Source organism: Leptopilina heterotoma, unplaced genomic scaffold (assembly GCF_015476425.1).
Source record: "Leptopilina heterotoma isolate Lh14 unplaced genomic scaffold, ASM1547642v1 Lhet_191, whole genome shotgun sequence".
Lineage (NCBI taxonomy): Eukaryota > Metazoa > Arthropoda > Insecta > Hymenoptera > Figitidae > Leptopilina > Leptopilina heterotoma.
Genome location: NW_025110910.1, coordinates 834,316 through 859,958, shown reverse-complemented (window position 1 = coordinate 859,958; position 25,643 = coordinate 834,316). Strand labels below are relative to the sequence as shown.

Here is a 25,643-nt window from a genome sequence, read left to right as displayed (position 1 = left end):
CAAAAAAGAAATAAATTTTGCCTTCAGGTGCCAATTAGTAAACTAATTCAACTACAACAGCACCTTCAAGACTCTCTTAATCCGTCAGAGGGAGATTGGTTTAGACTTACTCATCAAGACAAACTATGAATTACTGGTACTGTAATGGTTTAGACTTACTCATCAAGACAAACTTTCAATTACTGGTACTGTAATGGTTTAGACTTACTTATCAAGACAAACTTTCAATTACTGGTACTGTAATGGTTTAGACTTACTCATCAAGACAAACTTTCAATGACTGGTACTGTAATGGTTTAGACTTACTCATCAAGACAAACTTGCAATAACTGGTACTTAAATGGTTTAGACTTACTCATCAAGACAAACTTTCAATTACTGGTACTGTAATGGTTTAGACTTACTCATCAAGACAGACTATCAATGATATACTGTAATGGTTTAGGCTTACTCATCAAGACAACAATCTCTGCACAAATCTGTCGATAGGCTTGTTAATCCAAGAGAAAATTAATTAAATTAGTAATTAAACCTCCAATTCCAAAGAGAATTGCAATTTTTTAAAAAGAAGTTTTCTCACAAGTAAAAATAGATAAAATTCTACAAAATATAAAATGAAAAAAATTCCGCTCTGGCTAAATCGCTGATTCCGGAGAATGAGGTAAGGATAGATAGATTCTAACAAGATGGACTCACTAACGCTGATCTCCAAAGTGGCTAGCTGGTCACGTTCCTGGAGGTATCCTAGCAAGTGGTTCAATGGCTCTCGGAAAAAGTTACTCTTCTTATACAACTTATATTCCCACAGTAATACTATCAATTCAAAATCTATTCGAATTATAATCCTCTATGTGGTAAACTCTCAAATTTCAACATCTTTCACATCACCTACCCTAATACCCTTTTAATAGGGATCCGATTATACAATAAAGACTATCAGATAAATTAATCTTGTTGCATTCCCAACGAATTTTTTTTTAATACTTCTCCCACGTAATTATATTCTTACCGTTTTAGCTGAAATAGATTTTGAAATTACAAAACTAATTTACAAACTCAGGTCCAAATTAGAAGATCCTAATTAAAAACCTCTTATTTTTCTATTGACCTATAGAAATCTTTTCCAAATACCGACAATCTTTTTTTTATCCTGTACAGTTATAAATATCAATTATATTGAAATCCATTATCAAATGGTAAATATTGACAATTGTGAAAAATGATATACATTTTTTTGTGTCGTTTTAGAGCCACATCGGCAAAAGTGGAAGGGGATGAAATGTTTGGATTAGTTCGTGATGGAACGCCCTGTGGAGACAATCTGGTGAGTATAAAAATTGACAAGATGGAAATGGACGTGGTGTGAAAAAAAATTGTAACACACACTGTACGTGTGGGCATTGGTCGCAATTTAAAAAGCGATTAGGCAAATTTGTTTTTCGTGCAGGCTGTTACGTTAAAATATTCCATTGGCTATAGATGGCGAGCGCGCGCGCGGAGGGAATGAATCTAATTTCCAGCTTAAACTGATCTACCCGTCAACAAAGGCTTTATTTACCTTCAATTTGTGCAAAACGCACTATATCACGTGTTTACCCTATCGTTTCAGAATTCTGCCTTACGCTCTTGCAATTACACGTAATAAATAAAATTAGTTTGCACGCAATAAAAGCTTCATTCATATTATTATTCACCGGAATTCCGGGCTCTATGAATATTTTTCACCTTTGGTGAAAATTGGAATAATGGTTTTACATACCGAAAATGTTGTAATTAACCCTGGAATGGAAATATGATTTTTTTACCACACTAATCGAAGTTAAAGTAATATTAGCCGCGCACAGGGACCGGAATCAACTGGAGTGGTTTGGCAACCTAGACGACGTTAAACACCACAATAATTGTTTTTAATCTTCTATAAAGAATTTGCGGGAGCTCCTCCGAAGCAAAGCATCTTTTGATGAGCAGGATATTTTTAGACTGGATCATCTAAAATGAAAAAACAAAAAAAGTTTCGTTATTATTATTATCCTGTGATTAATCAATGGATGCAACCCCTTAATTGAAAGCTTTTTTACTGAATTATTCTGTCTGTTTCAGATTTGTCTAAATCAGACTTGCGCAAGCCTGTTTCCTCACGTGGACCAATCAAAATGTCCTAGCAATCATAATAACAACGAGTGTTCGGGAAATGGCGTAAGTATTAAGTATTGAAGAGGTTTATAGAAACTATCAAAATTTCTTTATTTATGAGCCTGATGGAACCTAAAGATTTTGATTTCGTTTTGATGAACAATTTCCTAATACGAAATCTTCTGCATTCATTATCATATTTTGAATGTTTATCGAATTTCAGAAGTTGAATTAATTTCCCGGAAAGTTAAAGTTTAGAAATTTGTAGTTTGCGTTTATGTTTACCAGGTATGCACTAATGTTAACAAGTGCTACTGCAATCCTGGCTGGACGGGTCCCGATTGCTCGATACAACAAGCTATACCAACGGCAGCCTCAACCACTTCAACCACCGTCGGTCCTAGTAACGCAAGTAACTCAGATATTAAACTGGACAAGAAAGAGACCCCCTACGGTAAGAGAAACTTTATATTGCATAACTTATATATGATTACTTAAATATTCTCTTCCCCATTCTCTCTGCCTCACTTATAGGATAACTTATCTAGTTTAAACTTAACAAGTGGTTCATCAAGATCAGCATACTATATTTGTTATCATGTTTATTTTCACTACCTTGTTAATTAACTTTGATGCTCCAGCATTGGAGTCGTACTCTAATTCTTTATTTTAATCCCGGTACTGAAATTCCTGTTGTAAATTGAAACACCACGTTGGATACTATAATTATGAAATATGTTGTATACGTAAGACTGGATTCTAAAGAATTCGGAAATATAAATCTTGAAATTGGGGATGTACCCAAAAACCACCTGTTAGGGTTGGCAGCCAAAATATTTGACTCGGTGGATTTCGCGAATACCGAACTTAGCGGATTGACTAAACAAGCAAAGGGGTCAACCTCTGGATTAAAATTAGAGACGACTCTAAATATGAGGTTTTTATGGCAAATGTCATCAAAACAGAAGAAATAAATTTCGCCGTCAGGCGACAATTAATAAACTAATTAAACTACAACAACACCTTCAAGACTCTCTTAATCATCAGTGGGTATTTTACCTGAACAATTGGCAAGCAGAAATGACAACGACGAGACATGACTGGGACAATACTAGATCTGACTTACTCACGACGATAACCCTGACATCTGTTACTTTCTTGACTACTAATTTGCTGGCTAACACTGGTTTAGACTTACTCATCAAGACAAACTTTCAATGACTGGTACTGTAATGGTTTAGACTTACTCATCAAAACAACTATCTTTACTAAACTCTGTCGATAGGCTGTAATTTGGATTGCCTTACACAGGGAAAAGTTCGGAAAGATTTGAAAGAAGACAAGGAACCCAACCAGGAATAAAATTCCCAATTGTCACCAACCAAAAAACGGACGGCTAAAGAACTTCGAAAGCAAAACTTGGTTATTGCTCTATCAAGAGGAAAAAATCCCAAAATGTCATCAGTTAGAATACATCCCTAAAGGCAAAGTCTCCAAAAAGAATTCCTCCTCCATTTTCTCCAAAAGGAACAATAAATCACCTTCATCTAACAATTAATACCTAATTAATTCCTTCAGTAATAGTTCCGAAATTATGATTAATAGCCATTTGCTTAAAATCCAGATAGAGAACACTTTCCACATCATTAGAGAATTATTAAAGAGAGTTTGCATCCATTTTACGAAATGATCAACAAATGTCAAAAAATTTTTAATAGTTTTCTTCGCCACTTATAGCCGCGCAATAAACTTTTATGAACTCAACCTAAAGTTTCAATAATGTCACTTTTTAATATTCGAATTTTTCATTAAAGGAAAAGTTTTTAATGGCAAACATATTTTTCCATAAAAAAAATTGTCTGTTGCTGGAATAATATTACCAAAACGATATCAGGTTAAATCCGTGAAAATTTATTATATACTCAACTCTTGATATTAAAGAGAATATCAGTTCTCTGAACTTTTGGTATTTGAATAAAATATTCTTTATTGATCAAAAAATTAAACTAAAAAGAGACTTTTGGTGAAAAAATTCAAAAAAATTTTGTTTTTTATTTCGATTCGATACATTTTTCAATTTGTTCCTCTCATTACCGGAACTGGGACTTCTTTTCTTTCTCATCAAACTTTAACTATTCTGAGCTCTCTTGACATCCTGCTACTTGAAAATTCTTAATTTCGGGTTTACTTCTCCTGTATACGACTTCATATAAATTACTTACTTCGGCCTTGCATTTTCTACGATTTCTGACATTTATTTTTTTTTTTAAATCCAACTCTTATTGGCAGAGTTGAAAGTGGCCAGATACCGTCGAAGTGAATATAAACGGGCTTCTTCTTCCTTAACATAGATTTTCTCTTGCTCTATTACAAGGAGAAAATCGATGTTGGAGAGGTGAATCCCCATCAGGGAAGTTTGTTCAAGCTCTTTTCTTGAAAGTTTTCCGGAAAAAACATCGCTCGAGATAAATTTCGATTCTGGTTACGGCTCCGTGCAAAATACAAAGCGTTTTTTTTACACTTCTCCCTCCCGTCTCCATTTTTTTTATTTCTCTCTCCCTCCGCATTTAGTGTTTAGAAGATTACGACTTTTTCAATTTATCACGCCCAGTAAAAATTTTTTTCATCAAATCAGAAAAAAATTCTGTTCCTCTAACACTTTTTTCCTGTCCATTGAAAATTGAAAATTTTTGTACGTTTAATTTTTAATCAAAAATAGTTTTCTAGAAGAAAAAGTGAAAATATTTTTACGCGAGAATTATTATTAATAATGGGGTAAGCTTAATTATTTCAATTTGAAGATTAAATTCTAGTTTCATGGATAGTTAAGATAACTTGACTCGACCTTTTGAATATTTCATGTTCAAATGCAGTGAATATGCACGCGTGAATATTCATAAAAGTGTCTCGTTAAAAGATCGATATAGAATTACATAAAAATACTCGGCGAATATAATCTCGGCCAACTTTTTCAAACAATGGGAGAAAAAAAATATTCGACGTACAAAGAATGAAAATTAAATCTTTTTGCTAAAAAAAAAGTTTATCGGAATAATACATAACAAAGTCTTTCATTAATTACTTTCATTAGTATTCAACTCGAAGAATCCGATCAATTAATTTAAAAACGAACGTGACAAATAATATTGTAAATATCATAATTTACCTAAAGGTTCTAAAGAATTAAATTGTAAAAATTTAGATATCTTTTTTTCATTTCAAGTGCCCTTTGGCGTAATGTGAATAATAAATGTCCAATTTGTTGGATTTGAGAAAATCCGACAACTCGATGAGATTTTAATGAGCTCGAGTTTTTTTTGAGAAAATGTTCGAGGTGAAAGAAATTCACACGTATGCGGTATGAAAATGTAATGTAATCATATGCCTTGGCTTTGTGCACAAATAGAACACATATGTTAAGCAAAAAGGATTTGAAATATATTTTTGAAAAAAAGTGTATGCATGTAATTGCGAAACTATGATGTGTTTGATGGTTGTCTGGAGATAAATTTTCATGTCAGGAAATGGGCTTGAATTTCACTCGACGGAATGCGGGAAATCGTTATCCGGAGTGTTATATAAACGCGGATTATTCAACCCCACCCGATCGGACATTCGATATTGTCGAGTATCCGGAAAGTCACTCCGCGAATGGATTGCCAATACTTTTGGCTCATTTCTGATAAGCGCCTGTCTATCATGGCATCACACCTCTTCCTCTCCCTTTCCCTTTAAACAATTTTCCCGAAAATATCGATTTCTATTTAAAGATACTGTCATTTTTTGCTGCAATCGATTTGGATTTATCGATTTGATAAGCAATGGTTAATACTTGCAATGGGATGACATTCTTGGGAGAATTTTTTAACGGATGGGTGAAGGGAAAACATTTGTATCGATGGTTACAAATGCCTATGGGCATAGATTGAGAGGATTCATATTCACCATCATCAAATTCGAAGACCACTTTCTTCCTAAAGGTTTTTGGGGATTTTTGATTATGAATAAATAGTTATGCCTTCTTATCGACCAGAAACCAAGAAAACTTTGGAAACATGAAAAAATGGATCAGGATTTCGTCAACGGAATGAATCCTTCATGGCAAAATTGTACGAATCTCTTTACCTCCTACACTTCTTGAATCAACAACATCTCGCAGCAGCAATTATTGTCTCAAAGGAACAAGTATGTAATTGCTTGACAAGGAATCATTAGATTGCTACAGAACTAGTTTGCCTCAACACTTATACAGTAATGGAATTAAGTATACCCCTTTGAACCTTGTATCCAGAAATTTCCAGGATCTACTAAAGGATGTTAATCTAGTAAAAATGTTTAGCACTACGAAATAATTCCCAATTCAATAAATTTTTCCATTTGCTAAATGTCGATACCATTTTGGTTAAGAATTAAAAATTCTAACTAAAGATTATACAATCGTAAATCAAGTTATATCGTTCATTGAGGCGAAGGTGTTACATGCCGTTAAAGGAAATTTACTGATCGAGAATAATGTAATATAAATATATTGTCCCTCTCGGCTGTACTGAGCCAGCTTGTCTGCAATTCTAAAGCTTTGTCTATGGGAAGATTTGCCGCCAATAACCTCCTCTGACACATACCTTAAGTTTAGTCTTTGAAATTATTCCCTTTGTCAATCATTGTTTAAGTTTAGACAAAGACACCAGGATTGTAAATTATTGACAAAGTTTGATCATCAATGAACGATCGATAATTTAATTACAAGAGATATTTTGTATCCCAAATAGCATACAATGTATTCCAAAAACACTTGCGGGAACATAACAATGGATTTGCTACTGAAATAATTTAGGGAACCTAATTTAAATTTCGGTCATGTTCAAAACCGATTTTTTAAGATTTGCTGCTAACTATTTACCATTTGATAGTCATGATTATAATAACGAATGTACTTTAAATTAATTGGATATTGGCACAAATAAAAACAAATCATCAGTATCCGCGACTGGCACGTGAGAATGCGGCGCGAATCCCGATGTCTGATTCGAGGCACGATGACAAAGTGATTACACAAAGCCATCATTCCGAATGGCCAGCGGTTTTTCCCAGTATTTTCTCCCTTTATTTCACAAACGAACACGTAACGAACAAAGAAAATAAAAATAAAAAGTCGTGAGAAGGAAGATTAAACCGATATATCATAGGAGCCTATCTAATCTCTAACTTTTCTGGACAATTCTTGATATAAATTCCCTTCTGCGTTATTTTATCTTTAATATTGCCGGCACTCTACAATGCTGTCCAATAGTTTTCAGTATCGCATAATGTATTTTTACATGAATGGCGATGATCGCATGCCGTCCGAGCTGTGAATATATGTGAACAATATACTTTACTAATATTATATTTACCACCACAAACAATACGAACCCTTGAACTATAGCCTTTGTAAATGAAGATTAACTCCGAGAACCCAGGTAATATTTTCTTTCTCCCTTCATCGTATGGAAGACTATAGATAAAAGTCTAAAACTTTTTCCAATGAGTTTTTTGGGAGGACTAACATTTTCTTATCATCAAGGTTTAGCGTAAGCTTCTTGATGAGTTTTAAACTATTTACATTTTAGTACTATCTGAAAATTATGGGAGTGTTTCTAATCAAGGGTTTTTGTAATCCTAATATCAGGATTTAGGGTAAGCTTTTTAATGATTTTTGGACAATAGTAATGAAACCATTTTACACAGTAATACCATTTGAAGAAAGGCCCGAACTTCCAAAGAATAATTTGGAAAAACTAAAAGTTTCTTATCATCAAAAGTTAGGGGAAGCTTTTTGATGATTTTTGAACAATAGTAATGAAACCATTTTACACAGTAATACCAATTAAAAATTATGGGAGTGTTTCTAATGAACGGTTTTTTGTAATCCTAACATCAGGATTTAGGCTAAACTTTTTCGTAAGATTGAAACAATAATAATGAAACCATTTTACACAATACCATTTGAATAATATTACAAGGGTTTTTTCATTATTTATTTGGGAATACTAAAAGTTTCTTATCATCAAAAGTTAGGGGAAGCTTTTTAATGATTTTGGGACAAAATTAATGAAACAATTTTATACATTATTCTTACTTTAGGAATAACGATTATTGCAGGTGTTGAAAACTGGTGATTGTTATCTCGATTTCCGATCTGAAGTGGTTATGTGGAGTAGACACCAAGGAGCCTCTGGTTGGTTCTAAGATCGGTTCTTGAATTGTCACTTTTCTCGTAAATGTTTAGTGGTTGATCTCCAAAAAATACTCTCTCGTACTTACTAATGATGACTACATCCTATGATACATAATTTTTGTTACAGCATATTACAGCATATTTCTAGTCAAAAATTGAAAATATTTTTTGAAAAAAACGCCTAAGAAGTCCATGGGTAAGCTAATTATTAACAAACAGTAGCGATGGAAAAAGTGAAATTCTCCAAGTAGAGCAAAAAATGAAGGTGGCATTTACAAAGGAAAAAACGATCATAGTACGCTTCCTGAAAGTTACCTAACTGCTACTTAGTAACAATTGTGTCGCTTCCCTAAAGCTTTTTAGTCATCTCCACAATTTTCGTCAGGGATTCCATCGGAATATTCAAATCTTCCCAATGAATATTCCTGCAAGGTTCTTGGAATACATTCTCCTATCTGGGATACATCTAAAGTACTTTGAACTTGTAGTTATTTTTTTCATCATTATATGCTATATTCCCCTATATATAGAAGATATTCTCAACTCAAGCATGAAAATTATTGATTAAAAAGCTTATTTGCTATACACTTTAATAATAACATTTTACCACCCATTTTATAGTATATTTGCTTTTGAATAAATAATTTTCTTCCTCTTTTTCAATGGAAATGTTGTTATTTTCCTCAACGGATACAATGCGTGGAAAAAAATATTTCGATATCAGATTTCAACAATGCAATGGCGTAACTTAAAGAAACTTGATTCAATTGAAAGCAAGCAAATAGAATTTCAACCTTATGAAAGTGTTTTTATAACAATGGCAGTGTGCCAGGCTTCTTCCAAGGAGTCGGGAGCAGGAGAGTTTGTAACTCTAACTTCTAATTCGAAGTTAGACGGTTCGGTTAAACTTTTCTCCTAAAGGAGTGATGGAATTCGGAAACTCTGCATTTCGTTACTTACGCGTTATTTACAACTTTATTATTGAGTCTCGTCTTTGTAAGAAACTTGGGGCCGAAACTGTCACGATTTTTGGAGTTGGAGTTCGAAAAACGATTTCTGATTATTACTTGATTTTTAGTTAATTTTTTATCCTATTATTTATATTTTACAATTAATTTCTATTTGCTCTTTTTAGAAATATGTTTTTCTTTTTGGAGAAAATTCGGGATTATTGAAACAACTGCCAATTGTAAAGTAGAATATAATTGCGAATAGCATTGTCAACTCTCAATCACTAAATTCCCCAGTGTTAGAGAGAGCAGGGCGAAATGAGCTCAATTTCAAGAAAATGCAACCCACAATTTTAGATCGTTATCATGGAACGCATTAGCTCTGACCAATATAATTAGCAGCATATCCACGTGAACGATCGTAACACGAAAATTTCTACACACTAAAACTGTAGAGGGATGAGGAGGGGAGGGCTCGACCAAACGTGACGCGGTTATGATCGTACGCATTTCCGGCAATCACCATTTTCAACGTGAAATCTCCTAAAAGCCGATTAAACATTCTTTTCACCCAATTTTCCGTTAAAATGACTTTCATGAACATTTTTTTAATGCAATTTTTTATAACCATAATAATTATATAGGTATAGAGGATGATGAGTTTTTAATAAATTTTGAATTTATAATGTTACCTGCTAAAAATATAATACTAAAATGTGATATTTCAGATAATCGACAAAAAAAAATTGACGCGAAAAATATAATGTAATCAATGAATGTCTAATCAACGATTAATGTGTTTTAATTTAATTAGAAATATTAATTGTTAATTTAAATAATATTAATTTAAAAAAAATCTCTACTGTATTAATTAATAAATAATATTTAATAAATAAAAGTAATATTAAAATTAACAATTAAAAATAAAGTTTCGAAATAAATGAAAATAATATTAAAGCCCAAGTAACCTGTAAGCTCCCAGCAAGCTTTCACTGCAAGTTTCCAAAACTTCTAATGCAAGCTTGCAATGCGAACTTCCTGCAAGCTTAAAGGTAAGTTGGGAATTAACAATTAAAATATAAAAATTACAAAATAAATAAAAATAATATTAAAATTAACAATTAAAAATACAACGATCAAAATAAAATACACATTTTAAATGTAGAATAAAGTTAAAATAAAGGAGAATTACATAATAAAATAGAGATTAATAATTAAAACTTATGATTTATAAAAAAGAAAATAATAAAAAAGAGATAATAATAAAAAAAGAGAAAATAATGAGAGTTCCAAGATCGAGAAGCAAAATTACATAATAAGTGGCTATTGGGTACAAAGTGATTGGTGGTTTCAGGACAAGAAAGCGGCTCTCTTAGCAGAGGGATTTTGGTGGTAATCCTAGTGAGTGTGGTGAAGGGCGTCTTCATTCTTTTTACAGTAATGGCTCTTTGCTACAGGTACAGTAGCAAAATTACTAGCAGTGATGAGAGCCCACTGAGTACTCCAATATTTGAGCTTAGTGGGTTCAATAAAAAAAAAGAAAAAGTTAAATTAAAAAAAAATAAGCAACGCCTGTTGACGTCACGTAATTCGTGCCTAGCTGATTGAAAAGGAGGCATCGCACGTGGCCGAAAGTGCTCTAATTCTTATATTATTATCATTAATTTTAACCTATTTTATTCGATGTCTTATTACTATATATGTACTTTTGTTATTCTTATGCTCTCATCTTTTCACAAATTAACTATAAACAATCAATCGCCGACGTATGTATGCCCCATTTTTTTTAACTTTTATGAAAATTTTTATAAACTAAAATTTTTATTAATCCCTGCTATTACTGTTATTATTTATTATGAATAATAATTCAGTTTCATTAAGTTGACAACGAGTGTAAATTTGCATTTTTTATTATAAATTATTATTTTTATTATTATCACATTTATTTTTATTGTTATTAATAATATTTTTTATTATTATTTTATCAGACTTTATATGATAAATTAGAAAATAAAGTTTTTATTAACGAAATGAATTTCCACTCTTAAGTTTAAAACTTGACTCACTTTCATTTTATTACCCTGAAACTTTGAGATAATTGATCCACTGAAAGTGCATGCACGGATTCTCAGCAGAAAGTTAACATTTGTCTGATTTCATATGAAATTCTAGAGATCCATCAACTCCTTAGTGAAGTTCTTTGGTATTTCACTGTTTTTTAATTTTCATATTCTCTTTTCGCGGCAAATTTTTTTTTAATTTATTGAAATAAATTTATTTAATCAATTTTCTAATTCATTAAATTTGTTAAATTATAATTCAATAATTTTTAAATTCAATAAATTTGTTTAGTATTTACATAATTATTACAATTATGATAATCTGAATTATTTTTAAAAATAACTAATTATTAGTTTAAAAAACTAATTTTTATTATAGAAATATGAATACTCACGACGATGACCCTGACATTTGTTACTTTCTTGACTACTAATTTGCAGGATAACACTGGTTTAGACTTACTCATCAAGACAAACTATGAGTGACTGGTACTGTAATGGTTTAGACTTACTCATCAAGACAAACTATGAATAACTGGTACTGTAATGGTTTAGGCTTATTCATCAAGACAAACTATAAATGACGAACTGAAATGGTTTAGACTTACTCATCAAGACAAACTATAAATGACTGGTACTGTAATGGTTTAGACTTACTTATCAAGACAAACTATCAATGACTGGTACTGTAATGGTTTAGATTTACTCATCAAGACAAACTATGAATAACTGGTACTGTAATGGTTTAGACTTACTCATCAAGACAAACTATGAATAACTGGTACTGTAATGGTTTAGACGTACTCATCAAGACAAACTATCAATGACTGAATTAGTTTAAAAAATAACTAATTATTTGTTTAAAAAAACTTATTTTCATTATAGAAAAGTAACCAAAAAATAATGAAATATGACTATAAATTGTATTAGTTACTGGAAATTTTGGTTATTTAGTCAAAAACTGAAAATAACGTCCATCTAATAATGAGTTATTTGCAACTAAATTAATGATGATTAATAAAAATATTTTCATTTGAATCAATAACTGAATAAGAATAAGGAAATCAATAATATTATCATCCCAAAGTTCCAAACAATTATGTGCATGGATAATTTAATGCATCATTCAGAGAAACCAAAACCCAATCACTTGGAACGTATTTTGCAAGTAAAATATATGGTGAAGACGCCAATATTCCAAAATGCTTTAAATATGATATTCAGTCTGAACAATTTTTCAACAAATGGAAAAGAATTTATTAATAGTTTCTTAAATATTAATAATAATGAACTATTGTTAAATAATTAACTATTTATTTAACAATATTCAACAATACTTAACATTAAATTTAAATATATTTGGTTTATGAATAAGAAATTAAATTCATTTTTTCTTGAAATGAATACTATATTTTGCACCAAAATGACAAGTACCCACATCTTTTTTTAATCACAAATTCCCGGAGCATTAAACTTTTTTTAAGTAGGTACATACTATTTTATTTTTTTGTAATTTTTTCCCACTGCAATATTATACTCCGTAGGTGCCAACAATGTTTTGATAAAATAGTCCACCTAACGAGTCGACTACCTTAGGTGATGATTTTTGAAAATTGATTATTTGATTGTGAAAAAAACCAAAGTGATAAAAATTTATTTAACAGAAATTTTGTTTTCTCTGCCTAAAGAAAATGTCTTCGTCTATAATTTTATATCATCCACCATCTAAAGGAAAAACTGATAAGTTAGTAATTAGCCCAAGGTAATAAAATACCTTGTGTCCAATACGGCACCGAATTTCAAAAGACGATACAAAATATGATTCAATATTCCCTTATCTATTACGGTAAATTTTGCAAGCTGTAATCTAGATGCAAAATTAGCTATTCTGTGCTGATGGTATTTAAGAAACACGTGACCTGCAAGCAGTTACACTTGCGGTCCTTCCCAGGGGAAGCTTTAGGTGACCTTCCAAAGTGTTCCGTTAAGAATTATTGACCCCAGAAGAGCTCTTGTCTTCCTCCCTTAATTCTCATCCAATGGCTTTATTTCTAAAACCAACGCTCACTTATTTCACTTGATTTCCAGTGGCAAGTTCTTTATTACTTCTAATGCTACCCTAACTATCTTCTTTATCATTCCATTCTCAGTCCTTATTTCCGGTACTGAAAACTGGTTTTTCTTCAGTAATTAAATAAATCCAACAGGGTAATCAGATTTTCCAACTGGAAATTTACAAGTAAATTGCAAAATTTAACCTTTTACAGAAAGGATAATTTAAAATCATTTACAATTTTGTAAAGTATTTAAAATAATTTAGTATTGTTAAGGACGATCAGTAAATAAAACTTTTGTTTGGTTTAAACTCTTAAAACTTAGGGAGATATTCTTTATAGAGGTCGAAGTCAACAGCGGCTCTAAACTGTACTTCAATTCTCTCCTTCTATTCTATAAATTTACCATCGGCTTCAAATTCCAGTAATCGTTTTTAATATCATGAACATGATAGCAAATATAGTATATCCGATAGTTATCGGGTCTGTGATATTATCTGGTAAGAGATGCAACAAGTTTTTTAGCTTTCCCTACTGCCTTACTTTCGAAAATGTTAGTTATTGATCGAGGAATATTTTCAGATACTTCACGGACCATTGTTCTTTGATGATGTCATCCATTATTCGGGCTTCTTGATACTCTGGACTTTGCCTAGTTGTCTTACTCACTACAAGTTCTAGGTCAAGCTTAGTGAAGTTCATAATTCCAGAAAGTTTAAAAAAATTGTCACTTAAGCACTAATACTGGGAAAATAATTCTTCATCCTTAATCATTAAAAAGAAATCATTATTTCTTATAAAATTGACAATGAGTCTAAATTTGCAATTTTTTTAAACATCAGCATTATGTAACGTATCCTAGGTTCTGTGTTTTATATATTGGTTTCCACACCCAAGTGTAAGATACTACAGAGTGCAGCTTTCTGATGATTTTTAGCTCCTGTCTTTCCGAAAAGTCCATTATTCGGGCTTCGTGATGTCCTGGACTTTGCCTAGTCGTCTTGCTAACTGAAAGTTCTAGCCTAAGCTTTACTATCCAGTTTATAATTGCAGCAAAGTTTTAAAAATTGGCACTTAGTACTCATCCTGGGAAAATAATTCTTCATCCTCAAATAATCCTAAAATAAAGACGAATTAAAGCAAATAGAAATTTCAGTTTAAACATTTCAAATTGAAAACGAAATTGTAAGACGAAACCGCTTTGAAAGTCGAAATCCGTTGAAAAATCCCTTTATCTCAGCTTTGAAATATGAAAATTTTGAAAAATTCAATTAACACTGTAACATTTTTATTGAAACACTTAACCAAACTTTTGTTGAGTCAATCAAAAAAAGTTTTATAAAGCAATTATCGACTAAATGTTCTGTTGTCGGAGGCAACTAGTTTTCACTTCGTTAATTAGCGAAGAAAATATATTGATAACATTTGTTTTCGACAGCAGAACATTTTTAACTATTTGCTACTCAAAGTTTTTTGATTTTACACTTCCGCCAAGTAATCGTTTCTCCTGGACTATTGATGTCTAGAAATTATATTTTGATATTACTTTGACATTAAATTTATATTTGACGTTGCATTGAAATTACTTTGAGATTAAATTGAAATTTGACATTGCATTGAAATTATTTTGACATTACCTAGATATCATTTTAACATTACATTAATGTCACATTGACACTACATTGATATTAAATTGATCAGAAATTCAAAATGCGAAGATAAATTTATTTTTTAAAATAGTCTATAAATTTAAATTAATCGTTGAAGTCGGCTAAGATTTAAGGGTTACCCTATACAATGATGAATACACTGGAATCTACAAAGAGCGTACAGCTCGACCCTTATGATCTTTTAACAGAGTGAGTTCCTTACGTCAGCAATTGTAAAGCACACTTATGCGTATGTCATATAAATAAAAAACGATGCGAATATAAAACGCTCTTTAATTAAGTGAACCCTTAGTATTGTCTACTGCTTCCTTCTTCTTGACTTGCAATCTATTTCTCCTTTCCTAAAGGAATCACGTTCCCTTAACATCACGATTCTCCTAAAAGCATTTAAATACTAACTGCAATTTTATTTCTTTCTTTTTCGATTCCTTTTTTGAATAATAAGAAATTTTTGGCCCTTACAGAAAATTCAGATCCATTTGAAGAGATATGTCAAAAAGTTTCCAAGGGAGTTTTGTATTATCAAAATTTTGAAAAAGTTATTATAAAATTTTGTCCTTTAACAATCATAAGTTGTACTTTTAGGGATACCAACTTGCTTTCCTGAGAAAGGGACGCTTTTTGCAGATTCCGGTGTATTTGGAATGCATTCATTCCTCAGCCAGTTAGCTAAGTGGAATTTTCTTTACAGTCTTATACTATAAACTTAATACTAAATTTCCTTCCTCTCCTTAGGACGTTCATGACAAGTAAAAGTGCACAAAATGTTTGCTTAATTTTTCGCGGAACTGTGACTCTTGTCTGCAAAATATCTGGTGGTTTCAAAAATTCCAAAAACTGTAATTCCGTAAGTTTTGGATCTTCTGGACCATCGGAGTTTTTGTGAACTGAAGAGAAGTCAGCGTAAGGTTTGCAAACACTGTAAACTTTTTCACTTGTAGTTCCTTAGGATCCTAAAGACACCTCATGTCCCCCACTGGCAAATTACTCCATTAGTGATAAACTTCCCATCAGAAAACTAATCAATGAGGCAACAATTAAATAAATCGAAACACCAAACAAAATACGAACACCACTCTAATAGCTGACTGTCTGAATAATGGATGAATCCCAATATAATAATATTCATAAACAATATTTACGTGAACATGTGTATTTATTCTCAATGGTGTGTATTGTATACATATTGTAAATTATATGTTGCTGATATTGGCTTCTCTGTTTCTTGTCTGTTTCTGTCTGTCACTGGCATCTCTGTCTGTCTGCATGCTGTGGGACGCTCGCGGAAACTAAACCACCAACATTACCGCGCACTACGTACAATGCAAAATGGTACCTACTCGACCTCGCTATGGATGACCAAATATTGTTGTCCGGCCATTTGTCACGAAATCACAGAGAACTACCACGGCTCTAACACTGTATTTTTAGTTGGTATGCTCATGTCGGTGGTAGGGGGTGTTTTCGTAGTATTTGCTCTGATGGCTCTCTGCTACAGGTCAGTCGTAGTACATAGAAACTTCTCCCTCTGTCTCAGGTTAGTGTGCAGATACTTACACGTAGAATTTCTCTCTCTATCTATCTATCTCTTTTCTCTATATGTCCTTTGTTTTTTATTATCATCATCATTGTTTATTATTATTATTATTCAAATTCATTTATTATTACAATTTTGTATTTACATATACAATATATTTATATGAAAACCAACATTATATTTATACATATTATTATATATTATATTATACATTTTTATTCATCTTTATCGTTTCCACAACTTAGATACTCTCTGTCCTTATACGTTATCAAATTTTATAACTATTTTATTTTGCATATTTATGTATACGATACAATTAATACTCGAGAAGCGCCGCTAATTGCTCTCTTTGTTTACATCGCACGAACGCCGGCAAACGATCCACGTTACTGACCCTACCAAACACAATATTATGGGAGGCGAATCCGACTCCTATTTTAATATCTTGTTAGAATTATTAATATTTTTCTGTAAAATCACTGCGCACGAAAAATAAAAGTTTTCAATTAAATATCAATTTCTAGGATGGCTTCTACGTGCAACTCGGTCTCGTAATTGTATAAAGGAAAAAAGTTGGTAACTTTTTTTTTGTCTGTAAAGTTACGGGGTAGGGACTGTCAGCATCGTGGAAGTATGAGAATTTTAAACAAATTTTGATGACGGGAGTTTAGTTTTTTATTCAAGGAATTGTGACTAGCGGGTCACTCGGCAACTCTGGCTTCTGACTTATCCTACTAATTAACAATCACGGTTAAGGGGCAATTCCGACAGATGGCGTGATGATTCACATCGTTGTGGGATTTTTTCGAGATTTTTGTTAATAATTATTTACATGTTATGTCTTAGAATGAAACCAACATATCCCGAATTATAATTAACAATTTATTTGAATCCTTATACAATGGAGAGAGCAAACAGATCTAGATGTCTATTTGAAACACTGGAACAAATTAAAATTCGAAAGGAAAATCATTTGAAAATTTTATATACTTAGAAATAATTTTCGAATTTAGGTTACTGACACTGTTTGGTGTAATTTTACAGTGAGAAGATTGTCGTAACATGAAATACCTTCCAGTTAGGAAACACGACTGCAACTAATTTTATAATAGGGTGAATATAATTATCGTCAATGTTTTAGATAGAGGTAACTGCGTAATGAAACAAAATGTAATATGAAATGTTTGTGGGCAGAGTGATTTACCGACATTAACATTAGGTACATACATCCAGAATGGTAATGATGCATAAAGGTTGACTTTACAATGCAGTAACAGTAATTCAACTTTATTTTCTAAAATACAGTTTCAGGTTTTTAGTATTTTGAAAATTATACTCTTATTTTAAGTTTTTAATTAACTATTAAATTTTTTTTAATATTGTCATTAGCGATTTATTTCTAGAAATTTAGGAGACAGTAAAAAGTTTAGTACTAAAAGTGTCGTTAGTTGGGTAACAATTTATATATTGTCTATTACTCTGGTTCGAAATTTAATAGTTCATGCTCCTTTGCGTAAAATTTATAAAGACCGGAGTGTACTTAATATTAAATGATAAGAGTCTAATGTCTTAGGGTCGGTCACACCTCTAAAGGCAAGTGGCGGTTAATATGGTTAAGGGATAATAAGAGGAAAACAATTTTGCCTCTTTTAGTACTGGTACATTAGAGGGATCGAAGAGAGGAAATGGCGCTGGCGCAGAAGTCCGGGAAACACTTAAGGTGGACCACTCCTATTGTTTGTGGTCCACCACTACTGATCTACAAATCCGAAATTATGGAAATGCACTGGAACTCGAGACCGTTTGTACAAGCTTAGTGAGAGGCGGTAGGGGATGTCAGAGGGGAAGAAATTGCCGGGATCAGAAGCAGTAAAATGAAAACAGGAACGTCAGTACTTCACCCAGGACATTGTGGAATTAAGGGTCATGATGCAGTGGATGAACAATCCAAAGCAGGAGCTAGAGAACAATTTATCGTGTATACCTGAGCCGACATTTCGTGTTTCTGATAAATGTTTGGTCTTGGAATTCAAATATTGGTTCACTACAGAACACCAGGTGAATTAATGGGTGACTTCAGGTTGTATGTAACTTAAAGCACCTATAGAAGCTATTTTTTTGAATTTGGCGAACAGACCAGAATCAAAAATAATAATGGGATGTTTGACAAGACGATGATCAAATTGTTTTCTCATATTAACTTTTTTACTGTATTAACCACCGCCTGTCTAAAAAGGTTTCGCCACATAGATTCCATAGATTAAATCCCTTATAAAATTAAAAATAATGTTGTATTTTTTGCTATCGGAGGAAAAAACAAAAGAAGTATTTTCAGTCGTTTATTGTAGTCTAATATAACTTGGAACACAATTTGTAATTCCCTTAACGAGAGTTGGCACTTAAGTCATAAACCATTGTACCATTTGGTGCGGTGGCGAAATAGTAAACCTACCTTAAGACCCGTTCTTAGCTAAAGGTCCAGTATTCCCTTCACTGTTAGGTTGCTAATTTGCTCTACATCAACAAATACTTGACCTCAGCTTGTCTCAGGCGAAGCAGCCAGTAGCATTCACATAAAATGTAAGACGATGTTTCATCATCTACCTAAATGACACCTATTATGTGCTGATAGTAGTTGAGCAATAAACCCCTAGCAAACAAACTTCGTTTCTAGTTCTGATCTTCTAAAGTTTTCACAGTTTCTCCGAAAAGTTCTTTGAATTTCAAGAGACTTTGCTGTTTTCATATCCTAGTCCTTGCCCTGTAGTTTTTATGATATTGGATCCTATCCCTCTTTATGACTCTAAAGTCCGGAATTACTTCCAACTTTAATTTTGAATTGATGTCCTATATTCTAATATCGTCTAATTCCAAATGACTCCAGTGTTTAATTATTTATCGAATCTTGTCTTTCTAATGACTTTAGGTATTTTTAAATTAGCCTTAATTGAAAATTCCACCAAACTGTGCGTCTAAAATTTAGAATGAGTTTGGGGTGATAACAAAATACGAGAATAGCAGTTAATTATTCGATGCCAAATTAATTTTCTAGTCAAATTAATAAACTATTCTCTAACACAACTAACTCAATAGAAAATCGACTCTAGACAATAGGACTCTTTTTCTCTTCAGAGCAAACTTTGCCTGAACAACTTGGCAAGCAGAAATGCCAATGACGTGATATGACTGGCACAATACTGGATCTGACTTACTCACGACAATGACACTGACATCTGTTTTGTACTGCAATGGTTTAGACTTTTCCATTAAGACAAACTATGAGTGACTGGTACTGTAATGGTTTAGACTTACTCATCAAGACAAACTATGAATAACTGGTACTGTAATGGTTTAGACGTACTCATCAAGACAAACTATCAATGACTGGTACTGTAATGGTTTAGATTTACTCATCAAGACAAACTGTCAATGACTGGCACTGTAATGGTTTAGACGTACTCATCAAGACAAACTATCAATGAAGTACTGAAATGGTTTAGACTTACTCATCCAGACAAACAATGAATGACTGGTACTGTAATGGTTTAGACTTACTCATCAAGACAAACTATCTCTGCCCTACTCTGTCGATAGGCTGTAGTTAATCCAAGAGAAAAATAAATTAAATTCAATACTCACAATGTCACTCTTTGACTTGTAGTCCCTGACTACAATCGAACACCATTTCAACACAATTTTTTTTCCTTTCTAACAGATTCTGCTAGTGTTCCTCTCCGTCTTTTTCGTTTCTCTTTGGAACTAATCTCTATTTAGGTCTCGACCATTAATCAGCCGGTTGACACACTTTCGCTGTGACTAGAGGATCACTCGTCAACTCTGGCTTCTGACTTATCCTACTAATTAACGATGACAGTTCGAGGACAACTCCGACAGATGGCGTGTCGATTAACATCGTCACAAATTTAATGAACAGTTTGAGAAATTAAATCACGTGAATGTATCAGTCACATGCTGTTAAACAAAAATACTATCTTTTTCCCCGATGCAAAGAAAACAATCATATAATTTTTTAAGGAAACGTGTATCAAAAGATTGACAGGGCACAAAAACCAATTCGTTTTTGGTAAGGAAGTAGAATTTGTGAATTTGAGTGGCACATGATAATCAGAATATTTAATGAAAGTTCTTATTGAGGGTTTGAAGTCCCGCTGTGATTTGACGTCTTTGATGTAGATTATCTGGAGATTGCGAGGTATCGATCGGATCGTTTGCTTTGGGGGGTTTGAAATATCGTCTAACTTTCGAGGTCGTCTATGTAGTTTAGCAAATTCTCTCCCTCTCTCTCGTTCGGTTTCAAAATATACGATCTCTCTCTCTCTCTCTGTCTCTCTATTTCCCTTTTGCCCGATTCGCGCAACTCATGTCGATGCGAGTTTCACTTAACTTTGTCCTGTTTTGACGGAAACGAGGATCGTTTGACATTTTGACCAAGTTTCACGGCTGTGACGCATTGCACGCGCATCGCTCGAGCGCACTTGTAATTGCCTCTTTATCTCTCTTACGTTTTTGCTTTAAATGAGTTGACGTTTTTTGTCTCTCTAAATGCGTCATCTTATTTTGCACAATCTGATTTATATTAAATTTTCACCTTTTTTAAATCCATTAAAATTTCCTTTGAGAAATTTTTCCTTCTATTTGGAAAAACTGTATAGAAGGAATTGGAATATGGAAAAAGAAATAAATAGAAATGTACTAATTCCTGGAATTAGTTATTTTGAAAAGAGTTTCATATTTATTGCCTCGGGAATATATGTTTGATGTGATAAAAGGAAAACTCCAATGTTTGAAGAAAATCAGATCTAAATTGCATTCTTTATAAAAGTGAGTTTTTTATTAAACAAAAATTTCCTGAAAATGACAAGGAGAGTGAAAAGGGACCTCGGATTGGATTGGGTGTATAACGTAACAGGAAGTAAGGCGCAATTTCTTGCTAAAAATTGCAAATAAAGGCGCTATTGACGCTTTGGCAGTTGTGGCAATGAGAGTATTATTTATAGTATCATTTTTTGTAGAATTTTAATATTTTGGGTTTATTTTTCCTTAACTCTAGACTCCTTAACATAGCTGGCATTTAGGTCGCTAAATACGATAAAAAATGATAAATTTAGAAATTAAAAATGTCGAATCCAAAATGGCGGATTTATTTTTTTGCAAATGTCTTAATTTTTGTCAAATGGGGTACCAGATTACCCCCATTAGGAGTTTGGGGTTAAAAATTGATTTAAATTTTTAAAAAAAGGAAAAACTCTCATGGTCATCAACCTCGCTTTGGCTGGTACAATTTATAAGGCGAATTTTTAGTGCTTTTCGGTTTTTTGTCAAATAACGTAATACGACGAGAGTTTAAGTGACTAGAAACGCGAGATGTTAATTGTTTGTTTATTTTGAAACCAAGTGAATATTTTTCTACGGTGTGTATCTGTTTCGCCTCTTGGCTAATGGGACTTGAACAACAGGGTCGCCAAGTTTCGGTTTCAATTTTAAAAAACTTTGTAGAATTAGAAAAATAGTCATTTCGCGAACACATGAAACGAATTAAACTAGTAGAGAATTTAATTGAGTAAAATTACACAGCGATAAATATCCATGCTGATTGAACGAATTTCAAAAGTATATTGGCGACCCTTTCTTTTGCATTCTCTCTTGCACCTTGATTATATAGTGCTTATGATTGTCGGCCTCGTGATATTTAGCATGCAAGCAAACAAACGTTAATCATAATAATAATAATGAATTGTCAGGAAGAACTTTCAAACTGAAAAGATTTTCCAACCAGATTCAAATTCCTACTTCATAGTTCTGGTCTCAATTAATTTATCTTATTTTAGTTAATTTTTACTTCGATTTCAATAAAAATTAACTATTAAGGATAAAAACCAGTGAGAATAAAAATAGTCTTTTATTCATTCAAAAATTTTTATCAGGGTAGGAATACTTTTCTCTTTGTAAAGTAATGGCGAATGTAGCCAATAGCATGTTCCTGGCAAATTCTCTCTAACGACAATAATATTGCATATTTTATATATATTTGTATATTTATACATGTATATATATTTCTCTCTCGCAATATTTGCCTTACGAACTGTGTCAAGTTGACAATTAAAGTGATATATATTTTTTTCTACTTTCTCTATATTATTTCTTGATTCTTTTATACATCATCTTTCTGCATTGAAAAATTTTATTTTATAGGAAAAGGATACGAAAAAATATTGCGGATTCTCTCAAAACACTAGAGTGAGAGAGAGATTTTACCCGTTATTTCACATCTATCAGTTTGCTGTGTGTTGTGCGAGCGTCATGAAAAAATATTCATAGCAGTGTTGATGGATTTTAAAAAAAAATACAAGTTTTATGGGGGGGAAGAAAAAAATTTCTCCTTTTCCACTGTAAAATAATAAAAATATTGGATAGATTAAATTTTTTTCTTTTTTTAAAATAGTTTTTGAAAGAAAATTTTTGCAATATGAAAACTTGGATGAATTCATATCGAAACTGTGAGTACGTCGAAATTATGAATTCGTTCGCATAAAAAGACTAAAATTAGAGCCACAAATTGATGGAATATGTAATGGAATTCATATTTACTTTTAGATGCCACAATTTTGGAACAAATTCAAAAATTTATTCACTTGACGCTAAATTAAAATTCAGAATTGAGTGTAAAATTTTTTTAATTTAATTTTACATAATGTAAATTTTAAATATTTTTAAAATTAAATTCATTTTTATATTTTTTTTGTTTTTATATTATATTTTATAACAATTATTAATATTCACTATTTATAACAATTTTTAATGGATAACATTTTTTTGTAGGTACTTTAAAATCTCTAAATATTAACTGCAAACTAAATGTCTAAAAAAAGTTTTCCTAAATAGTTTAATAAATATTTTTTTACAATTTATATTAAAAGTTAAAAATTTATTTGCCGATAGCGAAAAATTGGAACACACGGATCTCTTTAAAATGTAATTCTGAATTTTTTCAATTTCAGTACAAAATTGAGGAGCAAACGGTAATTTGAACTCTATACTTTTTGACATAAAAAAACAATGTTTCGATGTAATTCAATCCAATTTATTTGTCAGTTTACAAATCTTTCGAAATCTGATAGATCTCTGTATTTTTTTATATTTTATTTTGACTTTCAGTTTGGTTTAATTATTATTTTGTCAAATATATAAGAGGAAGAAAAAGTTGAAAATCAAAGTCAAAGTGAAAATAGCAAATTTTTCTTTTTTTGTAAATAACAAAAGAGGTGAAATCTCTCTTATGGACGTAATAATAAAAAAATACGTCTGGAGAATCGTTATTGAAGTCCTAAGTCGAAAATGTGTCTGTCGAAAATTAGGATATGATTTTTACTCGTTGATTATTGGGTACTGCAGTGGAGGGCTCGTCATAGGCAGAACAAAGGCTAAGGCCACCTGCGGGTGTACCATTTGACTGGTTGACCATTTATGTTTTACCGCATGCGAAATCCACGAGTAGATGGTAGCCCCGATATAGCCAAAGCCCCGATGAGAACATACCTACATCAGATTTGTTCCCGTTCTCTCTCTCTCTCTTTTTTTTTAACTCCCGAGATCAAACTTTTACTGCAGCACACGAGAACGAATCGGATTTTCATCGTTTATTTAACGTTTCAACATAAAATGATAGCATTTATTGTTCCTTCTATAAAGTTTTGTGAACGTTTTTCTGGAAAAAAGAAAACCATCTATCACGAATAATATACTATCTACTATTTTGTGCATATAAACATTTTTACGTTCTATTTTATTCAGTAAAACTTGTGTACATTTTTATCCTCTTTGTATTTTATTCACATTTTTCTGTTTAAAGCATAATCAGCAAGAGAAAAAAAATTTTAAAAACTAACCAATTTTAGTTTGAAACAAAATAATTAAATTTTTTTCTGTGTGACTATAAAGTCCGGAAGTACTTCTAACTTTAATTCTGAATTAGTGTGCCGGCTAACACTGGTTTAGTTTTTTTTACTCATCAAGACAAACTTTCAATGACTGGTACTGTAATGGTTTAGACTTACTCATCAAGACAAACTATCAATAATGTACTGTAATGGTTTAGGCTTACTCATCAAGACAAACTATCAATGATGTACTGTAATGGTTTAGGCTTATTCATCAAGACAAACTATGAATGACGAACTGAAATGGTTTAGACTTACTCATCAAGACAAACTATGAATGACTGGTACTGTAATGGTTTAGACTTACTCATCAAGACAAACTATCAATGATGTACTGTAATGGTTTAGGCTTACTCATCAAGACAAACTATCAATAACTGGTACTGTAATGGTTTAGGCTTATTCGTCAAGACAAACTATCAATGACTGGTACTGTAACGATTTAGACTTACTCATCAAGACAAACTTTCAATGACTGGTACTGTAATGGTTTAGGCTTACTCATCAAGACAAACTTTCAATGACTGGTACTGTAATGGTTTAGATTTACTCATCAAGACAAACTATCAATGACTGGTACTGTAATGGTTTAGGCTTACTCATCAAGACAAACTATCAATGATGTACTGTAATGGTTTAGGCTTACTCATCAGGACAAACTATGAATAACTGGTACTGTAATGGTTTAGACTTACTCATCAAGACAAACTATCAATGATGTACTGTAATGGTTTAGGCTTACTCATCAGGACAAACTATGAATAACTGGTACTGTAATGGTTTAGACTTACTCATCAAGACAAACTATCAATGATGTACTGTAATGGTTTAGGCTTACTCATCAAGACAAACTTTCAATGACTGGTACTGTAACGGTTTAGACTTACTCATCAAGACAAACTTTCAATGACTGGTACTGTAATGGTTTAGATTTACTCATCAAGACAAACTATCAATGATTGGTACTGTAATGGTTTAGACTTACTCATCAAGACAAACTTTCAATGACTGGTACTGTAATGGTTTAGATTTACTCATCAAGACAAACTGTCTTTGTTATACTC

At 32.0% G+C, this 25,643-nt stretch overlaps 1 protein-coding gene across 13 annotated transcripts in view; it reads left to right on the top strand.

The window, feature by feature from the left end:
• LOC122500749 (disintegrin and metalloproteinase domain-containing protein 11) overlaps positions 1-25,643 on the top strand; it is a 173,999-nt gene that overhangs the window by 134,727 nt on the left and 13,629 nt on the right. For 9 of the 13 annotated variants that reach the window (XM_043609824.1, XM_043609833.1, XM_043609830.1 and 6 more), the window contains exons 16-19: positions 1,249-1,324; positions 2,101-2,196; positions 2,422-2,587; positions 16,483-16,621. In XM_043609824.1, coding sequence (XP_043465759.1) covers positions 1,249-1,324; positions 2,101-2,196; positions 2,422-2,587; positions 16,483-16,621 — 477 coding nt within the window. Of the gene's footprint in view, positions 1-1,248; positions 1,325-2,100; positions 2,197-2,421; positions 2,588-10,654; positions 10,758-16,482; positions 16,622-25,643 lie in introns of all 13 variants that reach the window. The other 4 variants (XM_043609835.1, XM_043609832.1, XM_043609836.1 and 1 more) reach the window with 2 other exon arrangements.